Source organism: Thecamonas trahens, assembly GCF_000142905.1.
Source record: "Thecamonas trahens ATCC 50062 unplaced genomic scaffold supercont1.42, whole genome shotgun sequence".
NCBI lineage: Eukaryota > Apusomonadida > Apusomonadidae > Thecamonas > Thecamonas trahens.
Window position 1 is genome coordinate 69,018 of NW_013657638.1, and position 10,046 is coordinate 79,063.

General features: G+C 65.9%; 5 protein-coding genes across 5 annotated transcripts in view; 1 reads left to right on the forward strand and 4 right to left on the reverse strand.

The window, feature by feature from the left end:
• The first annotated feature begins 74 nt into the window (after positions 1-74).
• On the forward strand, positions 75-1,216 carry AMSG_08470 (uncharacterized protein). The gene is made up of 2 exons (XM_013899712.1): positions 75-194; positions 274-1,216. The coding sequence occupies exons 1-2, from the start codon at positions 113-115 to the stop codon at positions 1,152-1,154; spliced, it is 963 nt and encodes a 320-aa protein (XP_013755166.1). The 5' UTR covers positions 75-112; the 3' UTR covers positions 1,155-1,216.
• Positions 1,215-2,486, reverse strand: AMSG_08471 (metallo-beta-lactamase superfamily Hydrolase; the record flags this gene model as incomplete). Its single annotated transcript, XM_013899713.1, has 1 exon — positions 1,215-2,486. The coding sequence occupies one exon, from the start codon at positions 2,484-2,486 to the stop codon at positions 1,215-1,217; it is 1,272 nt and encodes a 423-aa protein (XP_013755167.1).
• A 216-nt stretch (positions 2,487-2,702) lies between these two features.
• On the reverse strand, positions 2,703-4,400 carry AMSG_08472 (DnaJ protein). The gene is made up of 3 exons (XM_013899714.1): positions 4,312-4,400; positions 3,920-3,965; positions 2,703-3,817 (listed from the first exon to the last, which is right to left on the reverse strand). The coding sequence occupies exons 1-3, from the start codon at positions 4,359-4,361 to the stop codon at positions 2,720-2,722; spliced, it is 1,194 nt and encodes a 397-aa protein (XP_013755168.1). The 5' UTR covers positions 4,362-4,400; the 3' UTR covers positions 2,703-2,719.
• Positions 4,401-4,525: 125 nt separating this feature from the next.
• On the reverse strand, positions 4,526-6,358 carry AMSG_08473 (uncharacterized protein; the record flags this gene model as incomplete). The annotated part of the gene is made up of 1 exon (XM_013899715.1): positions 4,526-6,358. The coding sequence occupies one exon, from the start codon at positions 6,356-6,358 to the stop codon at positions 4,526-4,528; it is 1,833 nt and encodes a 610-aa protein (XP_013755169.1).
• A 537-nt stretch (positions 6,359-6,895) lies between these two features.
• Positions 6,896-10,046, reverse strand: part of AMSG_08474 (uncharacterized protein) — a gene marked incomplete at both ends in the record, with an annotated part of 3,806 nt that continues 655 nt past the window's right edge. The window contains one exon of the mRNA XM_013899716.1: positions 6,896-9,970. Within this exon, the coding sequence (XP_013755170.1) occupies positions 6,896-9,970 (3,075 nt within the window). The remainder of the gene's footprint in view (positions 9,971-10,046) is intronic.

Below are 10,046 nucleotides of genomic sequence, written 5' to 3' on the forward strand. Positions count from 1 at the left end.
CTCACCCCATGTCTCCTACCCCCCTCCTCACTTCCCCCCCCCCTCCCACACCCCACCACCCACCACCACCACCACTCCCCCTTCACCCCCCCTCCACATACCACACACACACATGACCTCAACACCATCACCCGTTGCTGTGGTTCTCGCCGTGGCGCTGCTTGCTACCCTAACCATGGCCACCACCACCACCAGTACGCTCCCCATCACCCCCCTCCTCCCCCCCCCCTCCCTCCCTCCCCCCTCCCCCGTACTCATCACCCACCACCACAGACACAACATGGTTCACCGCATCGCTCGACGGAAACATTTACGCCCTGGACCCGGAGAATGGCTCGCTGGATCCGCGTGGCTCGTTCAGCTGGAACGGGACAGATGAGCTGCAGCTGACCCTGTCGCAGTCGGTGGCGGCGGGCGATGCTGCGGGCGAGAGAGCCTACTTTGCCGCAAACAACGTGGGCGAGACTCCGGCGGCAGTCATTGTGGCCGTTGACGTCTCGGTCACGCCAGTCACCTTTGTCCAGTCGCAGATCTACCCGTTCTACGTCGACGTCATCCATGTTGACGGCGATGACCTCGTGGTCCTCGCAAACTTGGGCAACGAAGCCATCCAGCTCAAGGCCATCGATGCAACGAGCCTCAAGGTGCTGCACAACCTCACGACGCCCATCTACGACGTCGAGCTTGTGCCAGGCGCTGGCTCGGCCTTTAACGCCGAAGCCAACATTTTCACCGTCCAGCTCTACTCGTTCAAGTACGGCATTCGGCTGGTGAGCCTCAACGTGAGCGCGCACAACAACACCATTCTGTACTTTCCGCAGATGGTGGCCGCCGTCGTCAAGATGGCGTACTCGCCGCAGCACGACGCCGTGTTTGGCATTGTCGGTGGCGGCGTGCTCCCGGTCTTTGGCTACCTCATCTCGCCGATCACCGGAGCCTTCTCGGACCGCCACCAGCTCACCGACGGCCTCGGCGCCTTTGCTGACCTCTCCTACGGCTTTTCCGCCGCCACCGGCGACGTCCTCATCGGCGTACCGCGCTACTCGGGCTCGACAGACTTTACGCTCGCCACCACCGCCACCATCCCGTTCCAGACCGCCGCCAAGTTCTCGCTGCCGTATCTGGCGACGCAGATCGTCGTCGCCATGGCTTGACCGCCGCAGCTGTAACATCATGTCCCTGGGCAGCAGCTGTCTGCTGCCGGCGCCCGTGCCTCACCGCTCGAGAAACGAGTCCGGAATCATAAACGTAAACGTGCCTGACGAGTACTCGGCGTAGGCGCCGTCGCGGTACGAGGGCGCGACCGCCCCGGACGCCACAGCCGCCATAAACGCCTCCACATCCGCCAGCGCCGACGACGGCAGATTCGCCTCCACGTGCCCGCACGAGAGCGTGACCGCCAGCGGATCTGCCTCGGCTCCACCCGGAAACATAGCCGAGCCCGGCGAGCCGGCAGCAATGCCACTCCCGCCGCCGCTACCACTACCCGCGGCAGCCGCCACCGCCGGTGCGTCCACTGACGGCGGCGCCATCGCCATCACTCCCTCGGGGTCCGAGAGGTACATGTTGATGGCGTTGGCCGGGAGCCAGTCGGCGAGCGCCATCAGCGTCTCGACCGAGAACAGTGCGTCAGCTGTGGCACGGTCGAGGCCGACCACGCCCAGAAAGCCCTCGATGACCGCGGCTCGCTGCGCTGCCATCCCGCCGTTACCTGTAGGCTCAGCTACAGCGTCTTCTGGGCTCCCAGCAGGTTCAACCACCAAGGTCGTCGACCCTTCCGCCGCCGGAGCGACTTCTGCCCCGCCGTCTCCGGTCGGAATCGGCGGCAGCGTGCCGGCAGCGCGGCGCTCGGCCTCGCGAGCATCGACAAACTCGATGAGGGTCCGCAGCGTGGCGCGAAAGTCAGCCATCGACGAGCCAATGCAGTCCAGGTGGACTGGGGTGTACGGGTAGAGGTTGTCGCCGACAAACAGCCTGCCCTCGGGCCGCAGATACAGCGCGATCGAGTCCTTGGTGTGGCCCGGAGTGAACAGAATCTCCAACGCGTTGTCCGGCGACGGGTTGGCGTCGTCAAGGTAGACCAGCTCGCCGTTGTCGAGCCAGCGCGAGACGCCTAGCACAGGCGCAGCAATCGAGTGCGCCATGCACAGAGAGGTGATGTCCGAGTTCTCGGTAAAGGTCCTGTCAGCGGCGCCCATGGCGATGTCGATGACGCTCGGCTTGCCAGCCTCGACAAAGTGCCTGTTCCCGCCGGTGTGATCAAAGTGGACGTGGGTGTTGATGACCAGATACGGCTTGTTCTCCGCGTTGCCATGGCTATCGATCCAGTCCTTGAACGACTCGCCGCCCGTCCCCGTGTCGATGACCACCACCTTGTCGCTCCCCTCCACCAGGTACAAGAACGGATACTGTCCGCACGAGTCCGCCTCCACCACCTTGACCACTCGCTCGCTCACTCGCTCGCCCGTAAACCTTCCTGCAGACATGGCTGAGTCGGGTGCTGGTGCCGGTGCGCCGGTGTCGGTGCGGGTGGCCCAGTCCAAAGCCGACCAAAGGAGGCACAGAAACGACACGACACGACTCGACCATCGCCTACGGCAGCAACGCCGCCGCATTGCTGCCAAGGCAAAGGCATCACGCCTACCGCCGCCACCGTCGGGCACGTGTCAGCGGCGGCGGTCGGCTGGGCCCGGCAACTCGACTGTCTGTTCGGTTCATTTTACTGCTGGGCACACTGGACGCCGCCGCCGCCACCACCACCGTGTCCGTGCTCGTCCTCGTCGTAAGCCTGGCGGCTCTGGCCCTCGACGTGCTTGACGGTGAGGTGGACCTCCTCGGCGTTCGGGTTCGCGGCCTTGGGACGGGTCGCCTCGGGTAGGATCTGGCGGAGCTGGTCGACAACCTCGACGGGGAGGACGTCGGGGAAGGTGACCGAGAACTCGATGAAGAGATTGCCGCGGAGCGCCGGGTTCTTGTTGCGCGGCATGCCCTCGTCGGGCACGCCGATGATCTGGTTGGGTGCAATGATCTGGCCGGGCAGGGCCTTGACCAGCAGCTCGCGGTCGTCGAGAGTGGTGATGTTGAACTCAAAGCCGGTGAGTGCCTCAATGAGCGAGAGCTTCATCTTCATGAACAGGTCGTCGCCACGGCGCTCAAATCGCTCGTCCTCCATCTCCTGGACCACAAAGACAATGTCGCCGGTCTCGAGGCCCGGCGCCTCGTTGGCCTTGCCGCGGAGCACAATCGACTCGCCGTGGCGCATGCCCGGGCGCACGTTGATCTCGATGTCCTCCGACTTCTCCATCAGCTTGCGGCCAGAGCACTCGGGGCACCGGTCGGCCGCATCGAGCAGCTCGCCCTCGCCAGAGCACGCATCGCACGGCACGTGCATCTGCTGCACCATGCCCGGGCCGATCTGCCGCATCATCACCTTGACACCCTGCCCGTTGCACGAGCGGCAGCTCTTCGCTTCCTTGCCGTCGACGCCGCCCTTGCCGCCGCACGGCGTGCAGAGCACCGACCGCGTGATCCGAAGCTTGCGCTTGCGGCCCTTGTACAGATCCGCAAGCTCCACCCCGAGCCCGTGCTTCATGTCGGGCGTCTTGGTCGGCGGCCCGCGCGAACGCCCACCGCCAAACAGATCAAAGATGTCTGCAAATCCGCCAGCACCCGGCCCGCCTGCACCCTGCAGACCCTCCAGCCCGAACCGGTCATACTGCGCCCGCTTCTCATCGTCCTGCAGCACGTCCCACGCCGCCGAGATCTCCTTCATCTTCTCAGCAGCCTCTTCGTCTCCTGGGTTGCGATCGGGGTGGTACTATGAAAGAGAGGGGGGGAGGGGGGGGGGGATGGGTAGGTGTGAGTCAGAGAAGCATTATACCCAGGGATGTTCGCAGGGGGTCGGAGTGTCTGTCCTTACCTTCTTTGCCAGCTTCATGTACGCCTTGCGGATCTTGGGCGTGGGACTGTTGACAGACGGGGCGGGGGAGAAAGGGAGGGGAGGGGGAGGGGAATGGTGAGTGTGGAGGAGTAGAGTCAGTAGAGGGTAGGGGGACGAGGGAGGGGGGGAGGGGAAGGGGAGGGGGGGGGAGGGGGGTACGGATGGAAGGTTGTGGGGGGAGGGAGGGAGGGAGGGAGGGGGGACCAACTGCGACCTTCCCTTCACGAATCCAATCACCGCACATTGGCGACAGGCGTGACGGGGGTGGCCATGGCTGGGAGACGGGGGGTGGGAAAGGTGGGGAAAGGAGAGCAAGAGGAAGAGGGGGGGAGGGGAGGGAGGGAGGGGAGAGGGGAGGAGGGGGGACATACGTGTCAGGCTCGACGCCGAGGACATCATAGAGCTCGCGGTGCTGTGCCATCTTCGTTGAGGAAGAGAGACGGGTGGTTCGTAGTTGAAAAGTCGAGAGATGATGGTGGGCAAGAGGCAAACTCGACGCAAACCATTCAGGAAGCATGTGGGCGGCTCTGGTGAAGGGGCACAAAGGACAAGAGTGTGTATGCGGGTGGAATGGTAATGGCGGAGTCATGATACGAGAACAACAATGGGCCGCGGAGGCGGCGCGATGCCGGTCAGCCACTTGGAGTGGCCCGAGCTCGGATCATAGCCGTAGTACCCGCGCTGCGCGGCGTAGAGCTGGGTAGCGACCGAGTGGACCATGTCCGACGGGAGCTCGCGGCGGGCGGCGGCGACGCCTGCGGCAAGCGCATCAACGACTTCGGGTGAGGGCGCCGACCGCGGCGTGGCGGGCGTCGAGCCGCGGGTGGAGATGACCGCCGGCGGTGCGGCGCCGAGCAGCGAGTGCCGCTCAGCCGCGAGAGAGGAGAGAACGGCAAGGACATGGCAAGCAAAGGTGGCAAAGAGGTGCGGCGTCATGACGACCGGCCGCTTGCCGGCCGCCGAGAGCTCACGCCGGCGCGCCAGCTCCTCGGCCATCTCCATCTCCTTGCACCGTGCAAGCTCCTCGGCCGCCTGTCCATCGTCGTCATCATTGCCGGCGGCAGGCGAGGCCTGCGGCATCGGCGCGAGCGGAGCCTCCGTCTCGGCCGGGCCGCGGTCGCGGTCACGGTTATGCGCGCCGGACGCGCGCTGTTCATAGGTCGACAGCGACTCTCCCACCGCGGACTCATCCGCAGGGAAAGCCGCCATCGACACCGGCACCTGGCTCGCCTGGCTCCCGGCCAGCGGCGTGATCTGCGGTGCCACAATCGGCGTCACAGGGTACGGCGCCGCCTCTGGCAGCCCCGAGTCAAGCGTCGACGGGCCGGCGAGGAGCACATCCTCCAGCTCGCGGGTCAGCGCGACCGAGAGCGCCTCGGCCGCAGCCTCGGCCCGAGTCTCCTGCACCATCACGGCTGCCGTCGTATCGTCTGCGGCGACGCGCGGCGAGTGCGCCGACTGCAGCGTGTCGTCGTGGAACGACGTTGCCACCGTCGTCATCGAAGACGTCTTGCGCTTCTTGACCGGCGTCGCCCACGCGTTCTCAAAGCTCGCCATGTCAAAGGCCGACGAGTCAAAGACAAAGTGTCCGTCCTGGGTCGGCGTCGGCGTGAGGACCAGCGAGGCGTAGCCGCTCGCAAACCCGCCCGAGCCGCTGCTCGAGCCAAAGTTACCCACCACCACCGGCGCAGGCACAAACGCGCGCGAGAGCGCCGGCGGCCGCACCGCCGAAGGCTTGGTGGCCTGGCCGGCCTCGGCCACGCCCGTGCTCGCACCAACATCTCCCACACCCGCCTCGTCCTCGTCAGACAGGTCCATCAGCGAGAGCGTCGGCACCGTGTTGAAGGCCAGCTCAGCGGCCTCGTCCGGCTCGGCACCGTCGAGCCGCGCCCCGTGCTGGACGAGGCAGCCCATGATCGAGTGCAGCGCGTGCTGCAGCTGCGCCTGCGACTGTTCGTGCGACCGCATCATCGACCACAACCGCTGGTTCTCCTGCCGCAATTCATCAAGCGTGGTGCCTGTCGACGAAGTCCGCGCCTGCAGCGCCGCCACTTGGTCCGAGAGCTCGTCGCGCTGCGATCGCAGGTGATGCAGCTCCGCCCGCAGCTGCTGCGCCGTCGCGCCGGTCGCTGCCGCCAGCGCGCTCGCGCCCGAGCTCGACGAGCCCTTGCGCACAATGGTCGTCAGCTTCTCCGGCACGCCGCGGACAAAGCCCGGATGCGAGAACCGCCAAACGCCCGGCCGCTTGTCCTTGGCAAAGCCGTACATGTTGCACTGACGGGTCCACGACGAGAACTGGTTGTGCTTAAAGTACTTGCCGAGCACCACGTCTTCCATGCCCTCACGGGAATGGACTTCAAAGCCACGACCGTCGTCATCCCACGACACAATGTTGTCGGTCGAGGGATCAGAGACCATGGCAAAGGTTTTGGCCAGAAAAGGCGCCACAGCTTTGCTGCCCGACGACAGCGCGCTCGTTGGACACGACGCTGACCGATGCAACAAAGACATAACGAGGGAACAAAGCTGGATCCAAGCAACGTTTCAGAGGAGGTGTTGTACACAAAGGTGTTGAAGGCGGTGGACGAAGACGGCCGCTCACGACTCGATGACGGTCTCTACTGCTTGACGTAGGTTCTTGTGCTTGGCGACAAGTGTATGCCGAAATTTCGAACTTTTGCCGGCCAATGGAAAACTCCGCGCCGGCTCGTGGAATCTTCCGTCCGCTCGAACACTTTGAGCCACAGTACCCTGTGCTGCCTGTTGCAGAGTCTGCAAGCAGATGGGGTGGAAGGGATGAGGGAGGGGGGGTTGGACGATTGTTGTAGTCGGGGGGAGGGAGGAGGGCGACGCGAGACCATGGGCGGGTGACGGGGTGGGGGGAGGGGCGGAGCGGAATCGCTGGCCAATGGAAGGTGACTCTCAGAAGATTCCGACAGCGGGTGTGGCAAGGCGTCACGGCGGCGAGGCCGAGACAGAGCCGCTCGACGACGAGAGCGGCTGCGAGGGGATAGGCGTAGGACCGCAGCCTGCTGCTTCCTGCGAGAGCCTCGTCTCCCTTCCGAGCTTCGGCGCATTGCCCTTTCGACGCTTCTTGATCGGCGACTCGGGGATGAAAAGGACCCGCGAGCTGCCTCGCGGGGCAACTGGCGCTGTTGGCGGCTGCCGCACAATGTATCCGGCTACGACCGGTGGCGCCAAATTGGCTGCTTGAGCCTCGTCGTCACGCCGTCGCTTGCCAATACCCTGGATGCCGGCCCGACGCCCGCCCGAACTGGCATCGCTTGTCGCCGACAGCAGATCCAGGCCGTCGTTGCCGCTGCTGCCGACGTCGCCGACGCCGGCAGCTGACAACCTCCGCCTTGGCCGCTTCGGCGGCGACTCGGGCACAGCCACAACCATCGGCGCGAGCGCTCGCGCCTGTGCCAGTGACGCCGACGTTGACGAGTGCCGCCCGGCCGCCAGCAGCCGGTTCGCCTCGACCGCCAGCGACGGTGCCTTGGCGCTGGCCGCCGCCGCTTCCGCTTCCGCCGCAGCCGCGCGATCCGTGCGCCGCTTGGCTTTGGCCTTGGCCTTACCCTTGCCCTTGCCCCTGTCCTTGTCCTTGTTCTTGGCTCTTGCCTTGACCTTGGCCTTGCTCTTGGCCTTACTCTTGCTCTTGTTCTTGCCCTTGGTCGGGACCACGACCTCACGGAAGAGCCTGTTCATGTTGCCGAGACCAAGCGTGAATCTGTTGAGCGCCTCCATCGGGATCGAGCTCGGATACGCGCTTGCCGGGACGTCCGAGCCGTGCTCGCGCCGGCCGGAGGCGAGCCGGATGGTTGCGAGCCTTTTGTCGCCTGCCATGCGGGCGTCGGCGGCGGTCGCCACCGACGAGACGAGCGACGCCCGTGCCGAGGCCGACGTCGCTGGCAGGGTGTGCGCGAGCGACTCGCGAAAGTACGCGTCCTCGCGGAAGAGTGCGTGCAGGGTCCGCGGAAGCAGGGCACCGTAGCGCTCGCAGAGGAGGGCAATGAACGCTTCCCATGGCCGCTTGTCCGGAAAGATGAGCAGAAACGAGATGGCGCCAAGCATGTCGGCGAGCTCGTCCAGCTGGTCCGCCGGCAGTGGGTCGTCGCGTGAGACATGCGGGTTGAACGAACCGAGATGGAGCCGGAGAACAATCTGGATTTGCGCCTCGCGGATCTTGCGCTGCTTCCGGGTCCGGTCCGAGTAGTGCTGGACGAGCTCCTGAGTCGTGACCAGCACCGAGCTCCGGACCAGCTCCGTGAGCTCAGCGTACTCGGCCGGCCCGGCCGAGTTGCCGAGCGCCTCGCCCATCCAGTGCGAGGTGAACCACGTGACCGGCCGCTCGCCCTCGTCGACAGCCATGAGATACGCGCTGTGGGGATCGAGCTCGCCTTTGTGCTCGACTGACACCTCGCTTCCGCCAGCTGCGTCCTGCCTCGGGGCGACTGCGGCGTCGGCGCTCGTCTGTGCTGCCAGGCGGTCTTCGTAGAGCAGCCGCTCGTAGCGGAGAAGAAACTGCTTGCGGACTGCGTCTGATGCCGCGGCATCACGGTCGAGTGGACGCTCGTCCTCGGCGGCTCGAGCCACCGCTGCTGCTCGCGCGCACAGCTCCGAGTTTGGCGAAGCAACGAGCGCGTGCTCGTTCACCCACGGCTCGACCATCCACCGCTGAAATTCCAGGCCGGGCGGTCCGGATTGGGCCGTCATCGCGTCGTCGCCGATCGCGCAGCTGGGCTCGATGAGAAACCCGATGCCTGAAGTCGGGGCCAACGGAACGACCACCATCTCGCCCACGTTGAAAACGTCAAAGAGTGTGAGCTGGTCGGTGGCAATCGCGCCAGGCTCAACAGCCGTGAGCGCGTATACCTGGTGCGGCATAAGGACAAACGACCGCGGAAAGGCCGCCAGGGGAAAAGTTGCCGACGCTACGAGTTCGTCCGATGCCAGCGCCATCGGGGAGACGCAGCCCGGGTAGAGGTGCGTGAGGGTGGCTTGCGTGGCGAGCCCGTTCCGCGACGTCAGCGACAGCTGTGCGGTCTTTCCGGACGGCCCGCGGAGAAGCGCAGGGATCCGGACCGAGTCTGGGAGCGCCGGCACGCCGGCACGCGGCGCGAGATGGGTGTGGTGCACGACAGCCCCACCTATGCTGGCCATGAGGCGGGCGAGCCGTGAAGCGACGCTCGGGCCTGGCTTCTCCTCACCCGTATCGATCCAATGACAGGCGATACCTGCGTCGGCGAGCGATTTGCCCAGCCCGCGACGTGCCGAGCCAAAACCTGTCGACATTAGCTCGACAGCGTCCGCCAGAACAACCGGGTCGACGGCTTCGCGCGACGCTGCGCTCAGTGCGCTTGCGCCGCGTGCCTCGTTGATCATGGTCTTGAAGAGGGCCGATCCGGCGAGCTCGTCGTCGTTGGGGCAACTACCTTTGCTGCTTGTGTCCCGCACTGGCGCCGGCCGTCGACCGGTGGCAAACGCGACCATGTCAGCCTCCGAAGCCGGCGCCGGTGAGAGGAGGTAGATGACCTTGCGTGTGGCTGTGTCTGACGAGAGGACCACGTGCGACCAGGCAACGTCGGCGAGCAGCTGGGTCAGCGCCCGCTGGATGACCACTATCGGCGGCAGCACCTTTCTCCGTTGTGTCGCCACCGCTGCTGCCGATCGCAACGCAGACGCCACCAGCGGCAGGCCGCCGGCAGCAGGCACCTCGTCAGCCGGTGCCTTTGCCAGCCGTCCGCCGCCATCCGCACACAGCGCCACAATCGAGTCGAGCAGGGCGTCCAACTCGGCCAGCGACGTCGGCGACAGACTCTGCAAGCGGACCTTGAGGGTGGACGACGACGAGTGCGCCGAGGAGAAGCAGCGGAGGGCAAACGTGGGTGGGCGAGCCGACAGCGCCGGGGGCTCGGCACCAGCTGCCGTCGCCAGGAGGGTGTGGAGGGACCGTGACGCAGATGCAGTCCATGTATCAGGCGAAGTGGACTGCGTGAGGAGCGGGGCCACGTCCAGAAGGAGCACCACCTGCATGGGTGGTGGTGGAGGGGTGGAGAGGTGGAGAGGTGGAGAGGGTGGAGGGGGAGGGGGAGGGGGGGGGGGG